Source organism: Theropithecus gelada, chromosome 14 (assembly GCF_003255815.1).
Source record: "Theropithecus gelada isolate Dixy chromosome 14, Tgel_1.0, whole genome shotgun sequence".
Taxonomy (NCBI): domain Eukaryota; kingdom Metazoa; phylum Chordata; class Mammalia; order Primates; family Cercopithecidae; genus Theropithecus; species Theropithecus gelada.
Window position 1 is genome coordinate 86,971,603 of NC_037682.1, and position 18,116 is coordinate 86,989,718.

The 18,116-nt window shown below is 41.2% G+C and overlaps 1 protein-coding gene across 1 annotated transcript; it reads left to right on the forward strand.

The window, feature by feature from the left end:
• The first annotated feature begins 1,385 nt into the window (after window positions 1–1,385).
• On the forward strand, window positions 1,386–11,117 carry LOC112605949 (lysine-specific demethylase 4E-like). Its single transcript, XM_025355825.1, is given in 5 exon segments — window positions 1,386–3,247; window positions 9,772–9,905; window positions 9,908–9,962; window positions 10,873–10,921; window positions 11,004–11,117. Coding segments are annotated over 5 exon segments (2,214 nt in total).
• Window positions 11,118–18,116: the final 6,999 nt, after the last annotated feature.

The following is an 18,116-nucleotide window of genomic DNA, read 5'->3' on the forward strand; positions in this document are numbered from 1 at the left end:
GTGTGGTTAGGTGCATAAAGTTCATCCTTGTAATATTTTCCTATGAATTTTTTTCATTAACTATAAAATGTCCCTCTTGGATCTTATATATACATTGGATATTAATATTGCTACCCTCGGTATCTTTTAGTATTTATTTAGATTGCCTGTTCCCATAACTTGACTTTTAATCACTTAGCATTGTTCTAGGATTTAAATGTAAAATAAAAGGGAGGGGCCCGGATGGGTGGGATGCCTAATCTGGACCCAGCCCGGTGATTACATTAGCTGGGCACTGATTGGGTTAGGATGCCGCCCAGGTATAAAGCCAGGGTCTTTGCAACCTGGGGCTTCATTTGGAGTTCAGCTACCAAGAGGAGACCTTCTCTCTGGGTCCTGGAGTATTTTCGTCAGGAATTGTGAGTTTTTGGTGGAAGGTAGGTCATTTTATTTCTCTGTTGGAGCACTTTTTGATATTTGTCCTACTGAGAAAATTATTCTCACCCAAGTTGTTCATAAGATTCAGTTAAAATTTTTAAAACATCTCAGCAAGATTTTTAGCTATGCCCCCTAAGTTATCTCAATGTGTTTCATTTGTATTTCCTTTTCTATTCATGCCTATGGCTTTTCACTTCTCACCATCTTTTTGAAAAGTCAAGTTTTAGTTTTTTGTCATCATTCCCATTGAAGGTTCTGTTTCCTTTTGCAATGATTTCTGCTTGTGTCTTTATTTTCATTGTTTCCTTTGATGTTAATGCATCCAGTTTCTTGAGTGGCTTGCTTAATTCATTCCTTTGCAAACTTGATCATTTTCACTCTTAGTTTGATTAGATGCTCCTCTTTCTCTGTTTTATTATTTGACCTTATATCCTGATGTTAACACACCATACCCTTTAGGTTAGCTTAATACTGGCTGAGTATTTCTTTTGTCTGGTTATACATGTATTTTCAAATATTCTGTATTTTGTGTTGTTGTTGTTTAGGTTTATTGATTTAATTTCCTAGAAGAGATGCCCAGGTGCAGCGGAGTTACCAGCTACTGGGGCACCAAAGCCTGAGAATCAAGAGAAGCCTCACAGTGACACCCCCAACTGAGGAAACTCACAGAGCTGCAGGTGGAGCTGGGACTCCAGCTGGGGCACCTGCCCCACTGGGACATATTCTATTTTCTTTGGACAAAAAAATACTGACTCCTGGGAAAAATACGGACTCCTGAGTCCTCCTGGGAAGTCAGAAAGCCTGTGAAAGATCTCACTTGTTCGAAAGTTCAAGTGTGAATTACTCCCTCACAGATAAACCAAAGTATTTTGAATAACAAAGGGGAGAAAAGAAATTACTCCCCAGAACTCTCAGGCATCTAGAGGACACCTAAGAACTTGGGAGTCAGCTACTTCTTGTGTGCAGCCATGAAGTCTGCGCACTCCGATCCCCAGAACACAAGTCATACCATCATGACTTTTTACCCGACCATGGAAGAATTTGCAGATTTCAACAAATATGTTGCTTACATGGAGTCCCAAGGCGCACACCGAGCTGGCCTTGCCAAGGTAATTCCACCCAAGGAATGGAAAGCCAGAAAGACTTACGATGATATCAAAGACATCTTAGTAGCCACTCCCCTCCAGCAGGTGACCTCTGGACAGGCAGGGGTGTTTACTCAATACCATAAAAAGAAGAAAGCCATGACTGTGGGGAAGTATCGCCACTTGGCAAACAGTAAAAAACATCAGACTCCACCACACCGGAATTTTGCAGATTTGGAGCGACAATACTGGAAGAGCCACCCCGGTAATCCACCAATTTATGGTGCTGATATCAGCGGCTCCTTATTTGAAGAAAGCACTAAACGATGGAACCTAGGACACCTGGGAACAATTCTGGACCTGCTGGAGCAGGAATGTGGGGTTGTCATCGAGGGTGTCAACACACCCTACCTGTACTTTGGCATGTGGAAGACCACGTTCGCTTGGCACACGGAGGACATGGATCTTTACAGCATCAACTACCTGCACTTTGGGGAGCCCAAAACTTGGTACGTGGTGCCCCCAGAACATGGTCAGCGCCTGGAACGCCTGGCCAGGGAGCTCTTCCCAGGCATTTCCCGGGGCTGTGAGGGCTTCCTGCGGCACAAGGTGGCCCTCATCTCGCCGACAGTTCTCAAAAAGAACGGGATCCCTTTCAATCGCATGACTCAAGAGGCTGGGGAGTTCATGGTGACCTTTCCCTATGGCTACCATGCTGGCTTCAACCATGGCTTCAACTGCGCAGAGGCCATCAACTTTGCCACTCCACGATGGATTGATTATGGCAAAGTGGCTTCACAGTGTAGCTGTGGGGAGGCGAGGGTGACCTTTTCCATGGACGCCTTCGTGCGCATCCTGCAACCAGAGAGCTATGAGCTCTGGAAACACAAGCAAGACTTGACCGTTGTGGATCACACAGAGCCCAGGGTTGCAGAAAACCAAGAGGTGAGCACCTGGAGGGAGGACATAGCACTTAGGAGAGCTGCTCTGGGCCTGAGGCATCTCCGGAACCACATAACCAGCTGTCCCATACAGACTGTGGCCCCAGGGCTCTGTTACAAGCCAAAGGGCCATGGCACCGATGCTGTGCCTGGATCTGCATTCCAAACCCTGGAGACATCAGCCCGGATTCTTCCCCCTTCCACTGGAAGGCGGGGTCGTGGTCGCCGTCCTCGAGAACTGGGGACTGAGGCGACAACTGTTCCATCTGCAGCTAAGAGGCGCCTCTCAGTGGGGACAGGGAGCAGAGCTCCAGGCCGCAAACCTCAGCTCCAGTTCGCCGATGAAACTTTGACAGACAAACCCGCACCTTTGAGCAGTGGCCTTCCGCATTTTGCCAAGGCTTCTGGCTGCTGTTGTGCCCCTGATCTTCAACCCCTGGGGCCCCCACTGGATCCTGATGAACCCATGCACCCTGGCCCCTGCCTACTGTCCCTCGACAGCACTGCTACTAGTCTTCCTGATGTTGTCACCATGACTCCTTCCAATGTCATTGTGCCTTTGATTACGTTGTCCAGGGACACCGGTGGGGACTGGAAATCCCCGGAGAACCTGGCCAAGGTTGCAGCAATGGACCACTCTTATGCCTCTAGGGTTCTGACCCCAACTGAGTTTTCCTGGGCCCCTGAGTCATCTGCTGGGGCTAAAGACAGGCAGAGATACGATGCTAAATCTGGGGATATTTTCCTCCAATGCATGATCAATCCTCTGGACCCATGGCTATTGAATATGGTGCCAAATGTCAAGTGATATCTACTTCTTATCCCAATCCCAGGAATCAGAGAAGATTCCTGCCAAGCACAATTCTGGCCTGGGCCTCTCCACAGTGAAGATTCTTTACCTCCAATAACTGACAAATTTCCAAGGCCCCAGATTCCATCTCCAACTGTGACAACCAGGGCTCTCAGAGACCACTGAACTCCCCACCCCAAAGGTTGCCATAGGATGTTGTAATATCCCTCAGGGACTCTCTGTCTACTCCTAATCATTGTGCCTGTGGCTTTCACCATGGCCCAGATGCCACGGACAGCACTTGCTGCTGTTGTCCCCTCAGGATACCTCCCTTACAGTGCTATGGGTCCAGATCCCACTGCAATTTGGACTCACATTGGATGATGCTGAGAATCTCACTGAGTCCCTCATTTTTACCTTCCGTCTGGTCCTCTATTTCTCTGGCCCTGGCTTCCACTGGACATTGCTACAGCCCCAGTGAGGTTCGGGGCTTCTCACAGTCCTTCAACTGCAACATGTTCTCCACCCCAGGCCACCATCCACTGTTCATGCACAAACTAGACCTGTAGACCAACTGAGTCTGCTATCCATTCATGGCCCCAGAGATATTTTGTAATGTTATTGATGTTTATTAAATTTGCTATCTCTACTGTACATCTGCAAAGTAAAGAAAAAAATCCTTAATACATGTTTTTAAAATTAGAATTATATAAAAGATGTATCAAAAAAAGTGATGAAGAAAAGTGATTGAGATAAAGGAATGGCAAAGGTATACCTAGGAAAGAACAAACATAAAAGTAGAGTCACAGATCTTAGTATCAGTCTAAGTTGAATGAAGACCCAAGGTACATAGAAGGTCTCTCTTCAATGTAAAAGGCTAAATTTCAGAATGAAATTGCAGCAGTCATGAGTATTGAAGTAAGTTTGATAAAGTATGACTTATAGCATATAAAACGGAAAGAGACTCATTAAACACAGGCACATTGAAGTCATGGACATGGTGTAAATCTCATGTGGAACTGTAATCCCCAATGTTGGATTTAGGGTCTGGCAGGAGGTGATTGGATCATGGGGGCGGTTTCTCGTGAACTGTTTTGCACCATCACCCTGGTGTTGTTCTCCCATTAGAATTCTCACAAGATCTCATTGTTTAAAAGTCTATAGCATGGCTGGGTGTGGTGGCTTATGCCTGTAATCCCAGCACTTTGGGAGGCTGAGGCAGGCAGATCACCTGAGGTCAGGAGTTTTATACTGGCCTGGCCAACATGGTGAAAACCCATTTCTACTAAAAATACAAAAATTAGCTGGGCGTGGTGGTGGGCACCTGTAATCCCAGCTACTTGGGATGGTGAGGTGGAAGAATCACTTGGACCTGGAAGGTGGAGGTTGCAGTGAGCCGAGATCATGCCACTGCACTCCAGCCTGGGTGACACAGTGAGACTCCACCTCAAGATAAATAAATAAATAAATAATAAATATATAAATAAATAAATAAATAAATAAATAAATAAATGTGTGTAGCACCTCCCCACCATCTTTCTTCTTTGTGATCCAGCCATTAAGATGTGCCTGCTTGTCCTTCACCTTCTGCCATGATTGCAAATTTCCTGAGGCCTCTCCAGAAGCAGAAGCTTCTATGCTTTCTGTATAGCCTTCAGAACCATGACTCAAATAAAACTCCGTTCTACATAAATTACCCAGTCTCAAGTATTTTTCTTATAGCAACGAGAGAATGAACTACTACAGCAAGTTGGTACCAGGAATAGGTCATTGTTACAAAGATTTCTGAAAATGTAGAAGTGGCTTTGGAATTGGGTAATCAGCAGAGGTTGGAAGAGTGTGGAGGGCCCAGAAGACTATAGGGGGTTGAGGGAAAGTTTGGAACTTCCTAGACACTTGTTATATTGTTGTTACAAAAATGCTGATAGTGATATGGAAAATGAATTCGAGTGTGAGTAGGTCTCAGATTGAGAAGAAGAATTTATTGAGAACTGGAGCAAAGTTTACTTCTGTTATGTGTTAGCCAAGAGGTTGGCTGCACTGTGCCCCTTTCTAGGGACTTGTGGAACTTTGAACTTGAGAGTGATGATTTAGGGTAACTGGCAGAAGAAATTTTTAAGCAGCAAAGAGTTTAAGATCTGGCCTGTCTTCTTATAACAGCCTAGGCTCACATTCATGAACAAAGAAATGACCTGAAAGTGGAACTTATATCCAGTTCCAGTGAAGCAGAGTACAAAAGGGAAGCAAAATGTAAAAGTTTAAGAAATTTGCAGCCTGGCCATGTAGCAGAAGAGAAAAGCACACTTTTAGGGGAGGAATTCAAGCTGACTGCAGAAATTTACATCACTAAAAGGAAGGCAAGTACTAGTAGCCAAAATATTAAGAAAAACATCTTGAAGGCATATGAGAGACCTTCCTGGCAATGCTTCCCATCAGAGGCCTGGAGGTCTGGGAGGACAGAACAGTTTTGTGAACCATGCTTAGAGCCCTGCTGTCCTGTACAGTCTGTGGACACTGCTGCCTGCATACCAGTTGCTCCAGCTCTCGCTGTGGCTCATGGGGCCCAGGAAGAGTTCAGACCATTGCTTCAGAGTGTGCAAGCCATAAGCCTTGGAGGCTTCCACATGGTGTTAAGTCCAAGGGTGCACAGAATGCTAGAACTGAGGGTTGAGAATTTCTGATTAGATTTCAGAGGATGTATGGAAAAGCCTGCATGTCCAGGCAGAAGTCTGCTGCAGGGGAAAGGGTCTCACAGAGAACCTCCACTATAGCAGTACAGAGCAGAAATGTGAGGTTGGAACCCCCATGCAGAGTCCCCACTGCGTACTGCCTAGCAGAGTTGTGAGAAAAGGATCACTTTCCTCCAGATCCCTGAATGGTAGACCAACCAGCAGTTTCCACCCTGCTTCTGGAAAAGCTGCAGGCACTTAACACAAGCCCATGAGAGCAGCTGCAGGGGCTGAACCCTGCAAAGACACAGGAGCACAGCTACACAAGTCCTTGGGAGTACACATCATGCACTATTGTGCTCTGGATATGAGACATGGAGTCAAAGGAGTCTATTTTGGAAGTATAAGATTTTATGTCTGCCCTGCTAGGTTTCAGACTTGCTTGGGGTCTCTAGCTTCTTTCTTTTGGCCAATTTCTCCCTTTTGGAACAGGAGTCTTTACCCAATGCCTGTACCCCCACTCTATCTTGGAAGTAACTAACTTGTTTTTTATTTTACATGCTTATAGTCAGAAGGGATTTGCCTTGTCTCAGATGAGACTTTGGACTTTGGACATTTCAGTTAATGGTGAAATGAGTTAAGACTTTGGGGAACATTTGAGAAGGCATGATTATACAGTGCAATGTGAGAAGGGCATGAGATTTAGGAGGGGGCCAGGGAAGGATTTATATGGTTTGGATCTATGTCCCCACTCAAATCTCATGTAGAATTGAAATCCTCAGTTTTGGAGGTGCGGTGTGGTGGGAGGTGATTGGCTCATGGTGGTGGTTTCTCATGAATGGTTTAGCACCATCCCCCTAGTGCTGTTCTTGTAATAGAGTTCTCACAAGATCTGGTTGTTTAAAAGTGTGTAGTGCTTCCCCCCTCTCTCTCTTCCTCCTGCTCTCACCATGAAAGATGTGCCTACTTCCTCTTTGCCTTACATCATGATTGTAGGTTTCCTGAGGCCTCCCCCAAACCAGACACCTCTATGCTTCCTGTACAGCCCGCAGACCTGTGAGCCAATTAAACCTCTTTTCCTTATAAATTACCTGGGTATATTCTTTATAGCAAAGTGAGAATGAACTAATATAGTCACCTTATTAATCCAAGCCAGAACAAACAGAGAAAGCTAAGGATATGAAAAACTTAGACAACATCAACAATAAGGTAGAATTGACAAACCAGATAATAGAAAATACTTCCTCTCTTCAGGTGCTATTGACAGCTGTTGTGAAACCTCTGGTTCTTGTCTTCTTAGTTTAAAATAATTTAAACAAGAGACATACAGCAAAATAAGTATAGCATAGAGTAATTTATTGTGAAAGAAAAATAATATTTTGAAAGTTAGGTGCAGAATAGACTGTACACACTAAGAGGGGAGGAATTCAGGATGGACTGCTTGTTAGGGTGAGACAGCATTGATCATTGCTGGAGAAACCCCCATTATGGGAGTTTTACATGGTTATTCATAAGGAGGTGGTAACAGGTGTTACTAGTACACAGGTTCTGATGGTCTTCTGTACATGTACAGTAGCTGTACATGCTTATTCATACATCCCATGTCTCGTTAGTATCTTAAATCTCCCCATGGGTGTGTTTTTTACTTGTAATGAACAAAAGATCACTTTGAGGACAGGTAAAATCAAAATGTGCATGCTCTCTAGAAGGGAAAGTCCCTACTAAAGATAGCTTTGCTTGAGTGAGCTCAGTTACAATATGAATGCTAAGGCTTATTGTATTGGCTGTATGGTCACCACAGTCACTGCATCCCAAGTATATTTCATGTCCTTGACAACCTATCCTGCCAAGGAATCAATCACAAAATTTGACAGCATATCAGTGTGAATAGAAAATATCAATATCTTCTTTAAACAAAATGAAAAAAATTCAAACATTCTGAATTATCATGCAATAACACTTGAAATATTTTTGAAAGTCAGAAAATGTACAGGTCCTTTTCCTGGCAGGTTAAATTTTTTTATTGAATGGATTTCATATTTGAGGAAGCACAAACCATAAAAGCCAAATTTCCACAAAACAATAAATATCTATTAAGAATATGAACTGTAGAGCAAGACAGCCTGATTTTGAATTCCAGGTTCTCTTACCAGCTTGTGTGACCTTGAAAATAACTTAACTTTATGACTCAGTTTCCTCAATGTAAAATGGAGATAGCACTTACCTCATGTGTTTAGTTGACAGTTCTATGAGTGAATATATGTAAGTTGCTAATACCAATGCCTGGAATACAATAGGCATTTACTGGAGTGTTTTTAAATTTAAAACTTAATAACATACAAAAAGGAATATATGAGATTCATTTAGAATAGTGCTGAGGAAAATCTGCAGCCTTTATTTTCTTCATCACATTCAAATAATAAAATTAACTGGATTAAGCTTCTGATTTACAAGTTAGGAAAAGATCAATTATATGAAAGTAGCAACAAGGAATTGATACAGATATACACAGAAAATGAGTCGGAATAACTGTAAAATAATAAATCAACATAAAGCTCCAATGATGTGGATTTTTTTAGAAAAATTATCTTACTACATATAAAGTTTAAGAAATAAATTCCTGTGTATGAAATACAGAAAGATGGCGGAAGACCTGACTCTTCAAAAATGACAAGGATTAGATAATTTCACAGAGGAATTGTGTGAAATTTTTATTTCAAGTATGCATAGGCCTTTAAAATGAGAAAAAATTCAAGTTTAAAAATAAGCACATCATTGACAGAAAATCCTAATGAATTGCAGAATGAGAGAAAATGATGGACAAAACTTATTGATGAGCACCAATGTAAAAATTTTAACTTAAATATTAGCTAAGAGAATCTAAGTACATTAAAAGAATGACATACAAAGACTACATGGGGTTTATTGCAGGAAGGCAGTGATGGTTTAAACAAGGAAATCTAGGAATATAACTTATCCCGTAAATGCAACCAGAAGAAAAGTTATATGATCATGTTTATAGATGTTGATAGCATTTGATATAATTCAACAGTCTTGTTTTACACACACCCACAAGGAAGCAATGAATCCTTCCTTAAAATAAAATTCAAAAATTCTCTATCTACTAGTTAGCTATTTTAGACCCAAGCCAGCATTTTCCTTAATGTGAGGTATTTGAAGCATTTCAGTCAATAATTTATGGAATTAGTGCTGTTAACCACTGCAAAAATTTTTAGAGCTATGATTGATGGAAGGGAAGAGACAAAATTTATTTTGTTGCAGTTGTAGTTGAAAAGGCTGAAGGCAGGGAAAACTCAAGGAGGGGGCTAAATATCTGAATGGCTTCCCTATGGCCACCATGCTGACTTTACCTATGGCTTCAATTTCAGGGAGGCCATGAATTTTGCCACCATGTGATAAGCAAAGTGGCCTCTCAGTGCAGTGGTGAGGAAGTCATTGTGACCTTTTCCCTGTACACTGTCATGGGCATCCTGTAACCCAAGTGCTATGAGCTGTGGAAATCTAGACAAGAGGGATTAGTTGCAGACCCCATGGAATCCAGGGCACAGGCCAGCCTGGAGATGCCCAGCTCGTGGAAGATCCAAGTGCCTGAGAGGGCTCTCTGGACTGAGGCACCACCCGTGTCACCACGGCCATGACCCACTCGGCCTAAGACCTCCACCTGTGGTGCCTGTTGCCTCACATTTCTGTGCCCGGTGTTCCTGTGGCCAATTTAGCCTGCAGTGATGCTTCCTACCCCAGGACCTTAGCTTGGACCTACTGCCCACCCTGGCTTTGTCAACCTTGGTCTGAACCTTTCAACTGGTAGATGTGGTTGTGGTCCTTATCCTTTGTAACTGGTGGTTCAGAAGTCAATCCTCCAGGCTCCTTCTGGCCAGAAGGTACCTTTTGGTGGTCACAGACTGCACACCTCCAGGCACTGAACCTAAGCCCCTGCCCACAGATGCAGCTTTGATGGATAGGCCTGTACCACCGAGCCCAGGATCCAGCATCCTGCCAAGGATTCTGGGTGCTGCTGGGGCCCCGCCCCGTGCCCATGGTCAGCTTTTATACCCCACTGCTCTGCTCTGTGGGGGCTTCTTGAGATTGGTCATATTTACAACTCAGAATTTTTGGCAAATTTTCAGGCCACTAAAACTGCAGTGCCTCCCAGTGCTTAGTTCCTGTGGTGAGGCCCCTGGGCACTGCTGAGTCCAAGGTGATTACCAAATTCACCATATTTTGTTCATCCTCTCAGATGTTATAATATCTTGACACTTCTACTTCTGCGTCACCAGTTGAGATTTTATCCACTGGACATGAGTATCTCTCAGAACGAGGTCTTCCTGGGTTTGCCAAGAGCTCATCTATCCCAGTGTCCCAAACTCTGGACCAACTATAGAGGCTGCTGAACTTCTGAAGAATTTGGAGTGTGGTTACCCTTCAATGGTCTTCTTCCCTTCTCTCTCCCTCCCTCCCTCCCTCAACTCTCCCCTTCTTGCAAAACTAGCCTTTTATAGCCAATTAGGTCAATAGAGTCAGAAAAAAAAGCATCATATTTCTAAGTCATTGAGATATTTAAAATGTGACATCGCCAGTATTTGTTCACAAATATATTAAAGGTCACCAACAAGTAAAATCGGACTTTCTTTCTAATATTGTAATTTCAAAAACATTGCAGGAAGAGGTTATTCTCCATGCATTTTTCTTTGCAGTTATTTGAGAACATTCCAGGCAACACTTATTAATATTTTATGGACTGGTTACATTTTGTGGTGGTGAGTGAGCTCAGCATATGGTTATGAGGTTCTGGCTGTCTGGCTGTGTGGGAGCACTGGATTGCAGTTATGCTTTGAGGATAGCTTGGTAGGACCAGCCTGGCACTCAGCCAAATAGCAGGACCCAAGTTGCTGGGAAAGATGAACAGCCCTAGGATAAAAGGGCCATCATCTGACTCTCTTCTCTCCCAGGCTCCACTGCCTGGGAGAGAACATAAAGCTGTGTGCATACTTCACACTGGTAATTCATTGACTCAGCCTAATAAATAAACCCCCAAGTAAGTGAACAAGACAGTTTCAGTCAGGAACGTGTGTTTGTGTAGGAACTAAAGCAGGATTGGACAACAGGGCAGAATGGGCAGAGGCTGGCTGAGCTGCTGGTCCAGGAAGGCTTCAGAGAACAGGAGACCTTTTGGGGCCCCAACAGAGAAAAATAAGAAGGTCCAGAGTGGGATTTTCCACCTGCAGGGAACTGTAAGTGCAATAGGCCTAATATAGAACTTGATGAGTTGTTTTACCAGTGATACGATAGAGGCTTATTTATATCTGGGGCACACAGAAGAAGAGGCAGAGATCAGACCACTTAGGCCCTGTGACTCATGTTAATTGCATTATTGGGTATTCTATCAACTTGAATTGAGAAGGCACTGGAGGTGTAAAACAGCAGTGAAGATGTGATTTATACGTTTAAACAATCAGCTTAGTTGCTCTGTGGAGAATGTACCAGAAGGAGAAAGAGTTAGACCATCTACAATACAAGTGAGAGCGACAGTTGCTTAGACTCAATTGTTCATATTGAAAATGCACAGAAGTGGACAAATTCAAAACTTATTTTGGAAATTGAAAGTGATAGTTTTGGATGTAGAAGGAAACATTCAGAGAAGCAAGCCACCCCTCCCCTTAGTACTACTCTTGCTTAACTGCCCTTACAGAATGTTATTAAGGCTCCAAAGTTGAGGCTTCAGGCAATTTGAGAGCCAAAGTAATAAACAATTGGTGCTTGCCTGAACTTTTCAATAAAGAACAGAAAAACCCAAATTTTCTTGCCTATCTCACTCATTCACACAACTTTGTCATTCCTAATGCAATAAGAGATGGAAGTTTATTCTTTATAAAATTCAAGCTGAGAGGCTGAACACAGAGTCTGTAGGCACACAGGAAGACGGAGTGAGTTGCCTGGCTGAAAAGGGGCTAAAGCTAATACTGAGATGGTGGAACCACAAGATGAAAGCATACTGGATTCATTGGAAGGGAGAAGCCCTAGAGAACTGCTGGACCTACAGTACATCTTGCATGACCAAATCAATTTTTATGTGATAGGAAAAAGTCTCATTGGCCCTGGAATGCAGGAGGCAGACAGCCTTCAGCTGCTGAGAGCTGCCTTACCCAGGGCCATGTCTCCTCTGAGTGTAGCCCATATCCGATGACTGCTCAGTGCTGGAGCATAATGCTTGGCCATCTCTGCTGAACTCAGGACAATCCTGAGGGCCATCTGAGCTCCAGAGTCCCTGCAGGATCAGCTGACTATCTTTGGGCATAAACCACAGATCAACTTTTCTCTGTGCTCAAACCTTCTTCCTATCCTTCCCTTACTCAGATATAGATCCCAAAGGCACTCTAAAGATCTTGGTGCTGAAGTCTTGGAGTCTGCTCCGTAGTGGACCTGAACTGCAATTGTACTTTAGGTTTCTTTGTGTTTCAAAGGCATAATTTCCTTGAGAGAATAAAGATTGGTCCCCCTGCTGAGAAATTATAATCCTTCTTTGCATGGTTATTTAGGGATGTGAGGAGCTAGAAATGGCCATGAGACAGAATCTCAACTTCCAATGTATGGAACTATTGTTGTGACAGCCATTGAAAACATGCCACTTTGAATACCAGAAGTCACAAGGACAAGAAGCAAACATCTTACTTTTGGCATGATGGATCAGTCCCAGTTTTACACCTGGATTTACTAGAACCATGCACTCTGGCTCTAAAAGAAACAATCCCATTTCCAGAGCAACCGACTCTCACATGCATTGCTACTGGGAATGTACCATCATACAGCCCCTTTGAAAAACCGTTTGTCAATGTTCTATAAACTTAAGCACCCATCCATCTATAGCAGTTCTCCTCCTAAATACCTACACATTTTATAAGAATCACGAACTGTGGATAATTCACACATCTCTGAATATATAAGTAGAAAAATTCATAGCTTATTAAAACTTGTAGCTTATTTAATATTATTCAGCAACAAAATGGAATGTATTGCTGGTACATGCAACAGGAATAGCTGGATCTTACAAACATCAGATTTGGAAACTATAAAATAGGAAAACCTATTGTATATTTTTATTCATATTCATTGCAAACATAGACCAAAGTAAGCTGTGGTCATCGAGTTTAGAACATGATTGCCTCTGGTGGGAAGCAGGGTCCTGGCGTGAGAGAATGTGATGGGGCCGTGGGAATGTTCTACATCTCCTTTTGGGTGATGATTACATGGGTGTATGTGATTGTTAAAACTCACTGACATGGAGCCCTATGGTGTATGCATTTTTATTGCACGTATTTTAAACTGGAGAAAACTGAAACAGAAAACTGAACAGGAGACAAGATAGGAGCAGCTGGAAAAGTGGGAACCATCTTAAGAAACAGTGGAAAGCTGAATGCTAGGTTGGTAGGGAGAAAACCTGGAGGGTAATGGAATCCCCAGTGCAGAACCAAAAGGAATCAAGATTTTGTGACACCAGGTACCTCCAGAGTTGGGAGTAAAAGTAAGGCTAAACACATAGATTTTGATAAAAATCTGTTGGAGAAGTTACTTTAGTTCCTTGGGTCAGCTCCATTAAGTTAGCATCTGGATGACTACTTCTGCCAATTACATCCACTCATCTTTCAGTGGAAAATGAGACTTTCTTGCTCCTATATTCCAGGTGAGAATTGGAGGTTGCTAAAATTAGGTGATGAGGTTGGATTGTGGATATGAAAGTGCAGGAAAGAAAGGAATTCTGACAATTTGTGGACACGGTAGCTTGGCTCACATTCCACCTTGGAATGTGAGAACTGAATTTCTGCTTATTATCTTCAGCAGCATCACAATCTTATCCTAGGCAGATAGATGCCCTGGAATAGCTATCATTAAAAAAAAATATTGGAGAGTAACAGAAAAGAAACATAAGCACACAAATAATTTGTAGAAAAGATTGCTCCTATTGTCCTACTGTTTCTATTCAGCTACTTTCATAAATATTTTGCATTCTCTTGCCAAATAAGGACAAGCAATAGTACAGCTAAACTTGTTTCTAAATTAGTCTTCTGGAAAGTTCAGGGAGTTAGGGGTGGCTGTGGAGGGCTTCTTCGAGCAATTGCAATTAGAATTCTATATTACTTCATTTGACACTCTCAATTTGGGTCACTCTTCTTTGTAAAAATTGCCCATATCCAGCTGTTTGCCCATGTCCAATAATAAGCTTTTGCTGTTCTGTACTGTATTTTGGAAAATCAAGGAACATTGATAATGAAAATTATCTAAGAGCAAGTGTAGAGCCATCTTTGTCCTCTCCCATGACCTCTGTTCCTTCATTTCTGAAGGCTTCTCTTCATTTCTGAGAAATAACAATTATGAGTTCGATGCATATTCTCCATGTTTATAGTCAGAAGTCTACACAGCCAAGATGATATGTCAGGTTTGGTTTTATCAACTTCTCTTCCTCCTCCTACCTATTTAAAAACTCAACATTAAAAGGCATAGACAGATTGTTACATATATAGATCCTAATGACTCCAATAGAGTCAATAGATCTGTATAATTTTTTATTTTATTCATTCCCCTACTGATGGACATGTAGATGATTTCCACATCTTTGTTATGTATAAATAACACTTTCTTGAACAGCTGTGTGCATAGAACTAGAGTTCCTTGGTTATACTGATATTTGTTTTCAATTATTCTAAGAATAGCTAAGTCAGTCTACAATTTCTATCTCCATTAGCAGTGGGACAGTTCTGGTTTCCCCATATCTTGGCCCATTTTTACATTGTCAGATCATTTCACTTTTTCTAATTTAAATTGAGAAAAATGTCTCATTGCATTTTCTCAATTACTAGTGATCTTGTACATCCCCTCATATTTATTGGCCATCTGGATTTCCTTTTTTTATGAGTTGCCTTTTCTAAGGCTTCGATCCCTTCTTTTGGGTTAACTCATTGTTTGTATTGATCTATAGAAGTTTTCAGGATACTTACTCATTGTCTATTTTACATATGACAAAACTGTTCTTCTATCCTGTATCTTGTCTCAATGTTTTATGTCCTCATTACACTGGAATGAGTTAAATATGTCAGAAATTTTCATCGTTGTTTCTGCTTTTGGCTCTTCTTTCTTTAAGATACTTTTCCCACCTTGAATTCATAAACACATTCTTCAGTATATTCTCAAATAGCCCTAAAGTTCTCTTTTATACAGTCTTTAATTCATCACTAATTTACTCTTCTAAGTAGTGTAAGGTAGAGCTCTATTTTAATTTTTCCCCCCAATATAAATATCCCTTATTGAATTATCAATTACTTTTCATGGGATTGGTAAGCCACCTTTATTATATACAGACTCCCACATATACAGTTGAGCCTTGAACAAATGAAGTGCATGGGTCCACTTATACAGGGATTTTTTTTTCACAACTGTATTGGTAAATTTTTGGAGATTTAGAACAATTTGAAAAAACTCCTGGATGCATCTTGTACTCTAGAAATATTGCAAAATATAAGAAAAAATGAGGTATGTCATGAATGCATAAAATATTTATAGATATTAGTGTATTTTAACATTTACTACCATAAAATATGTACAATTCTGTTACAAAAAGTTAAAATTTATCCGAATTTACACACACACACAGACCATATATAATGCCATTTTAAGTTGAGATAAATGTAAACAAATGTGAAGATACAGTATTAAATCATAACTGCATAAAATTAACTATAATAATATTGTATTATTGTAATAATTTTGTAGCCTGTTCCTTTTGCCATTGCGGTGAGCTCGTGTTGTGAGTATCCTCTTAAAATGCTGCAGGACGCTAATCATCTCTGCCTGAGCAATTTTGTTTTCTCTAGTAAATTGTCTATCACAGTAAAAAGTGATCTCTTGAGTATCATGTTTAGGACAATATCCTAAAGCTTGAATAATACTATGGGGCCCATACGAAGTGCCACTAGTGATGCTGGAAATGTTCCTAAGAAGCAGAGAAAAGTCATGACAGTATAAGAAAATGTGGAATTGCTTGATGTGTAGTGTACATTGAGGTCTGCAGTGAGGTTATCAGCCATTTCAGACAGGCTATTCATCTTGTTAAGGTATCCATAAATACAGTACAGTACGGTAAATACATTTTCTCCTCATGATTTTCTTAAAAACATTTTCTTTAATTTTCTTTACTGTAAGAATACAGTATTTAGTACATGTCACATATAAAATCTGTGTTAATCAGCCATTCATGATATCTGTAAGACTTCCAGTCAACAGTAGGCTCTTAGTAGTTCAGTTTTTGGAGGAGTCAAAAGTATTTGAGGAGTTTCAACTGCACAGGGGTTCAGCACCCTGAACTCCCTCATTGTTCCAGGGTCAACTGTACATGTATCTGTGTCTGGACTCAGTATTCTGTGCTTAGAGGTACTGTTGATATCAGCTCAAATATTACAGTTTGATAAGGGAGAAGTCTTTTTTTGTTTTAAGGCATCATTTTGGGGGTTGTCATTTAAATACTTGACTCTAACAGTGCTAGACTCTAACAGTGCTAGCTCTACCACCGTGAACAAGTGACTTACTGTCTCCATGACTCAGTTCTGTCATCTGAAAATTAGAGGTAAGATTTTTCTTACAGGTCATAAGAATTAAATGATTTATTGTATGAAGAGTAAATTGAACAGTGTTTGCCATGTATAGTCACCATGTAGGTTAGTTATTTTATTTTATTTTATTTTATTTTTGAGACGGAGTCTCGCGCTGTGTCACCCAGGCTGGAGTGCAGTGGCGCGATCTCGGCTCACTGCAAGCTCCGCCTCCCAGGTTCACGCCATTCTCCTGCCTCAGCCTCCGAGTAGCTGGGACTACAGGCGCCCGCCACCACGCCCGGCTAGTTTTTTGTATTTTTAGTAGAGACGGGGTTTCACCATGTTAGCCAGGATGGTCTCGATCTCCTGACCTCGTGATCCTCCCGCCTCGGCCTCCCAAAGTGCTGGGATTACAGGCTTGAGCCACCGCGCCCGGCCAGGTTAGTTATTTTAAATAATATTTTACTATTAGAAATAAAGAGGGATTTCTGTTCATCAAAAGATATGAAAAAAAGAGACAAATGACACACCAAGGAGTGTGAACCAATACTGTATTACTCATATCCAGCAAAGAGCTGATATCCATTACATATAAAGAGCCAGTGCAGAGAACGTTAACCCAATAGAAAAATGGACAAAATACATAATAGGCAGCTCATGAGTGAGAATATCCAAATGGCCAACGAACATGAAAAAATTACTCTCATTTGTAATTAGGGAAATAATTTCTTTTTTTTTTTTTAAGTTTTAAGTGACAAAGTCTCACTGTGTCACCCCAGGCTGTTGTGCCGGGAAGCAATCATAGGTAAAACAAATCTTAATGCCCTCACCTAACCCGCTAAAACTAAAAAGTCTGATATTCACCAAAGGTTTGCAAAAGTGAAGAGCACTGAGCACCCTCATATACAGCTATCCTGTGTGTAAATTGATAAAAACTGTTGAAAAACAATCAGGCATAATAAAGTTTGAATTCACATACAGTTGTCTTTTGATATTCTGCAGGCAGAGGGGGTCTGGTCCTTAGTAACCCCTGAGGATTCTGAGAAATGGCTTGGTACGCACATGTAACCTATACATATCTTCCAATATACTTTAAGTCATCTCTAGATTACTTACATTATGATGAAAATGCTATGTAAATAATTGTTTACTGTATTATGTTTTATTTATTTTTATTGTTTTTTTTCCTGAATAATTTCTACCCACAGTTGGCTGAATTCACTGATGCTGAAGCCAGAGGTTAGAGTAGGCTGCCTGTATTCTATGACAAGGTATCCATTCATACGTAAAAGGACACATGAGTTCCAGTATACATGTCCAAGCCTGTTCTGAGCAACACTGTAAGAGGCCCAAAGTGGAAACAACCCAAGTGCCCATGAACAGCAAAACATTTATACCATTGAATGCCTTATGGCAAGGCAAAAGGATCAAGTACAGCTAGATGGAACAATATAGATGAGGGAAATAAAACACAAAATATATTAAAATATAAAAAACACAATTCTATGTATATAAGGTTACATAACATTTTCAAAATCAGCAACATTTTAATTTAATTTATTTAGAATTCTCGTGCAGAGGACTTTTCTCTCTTCTCTCCAATGTGTTAATTT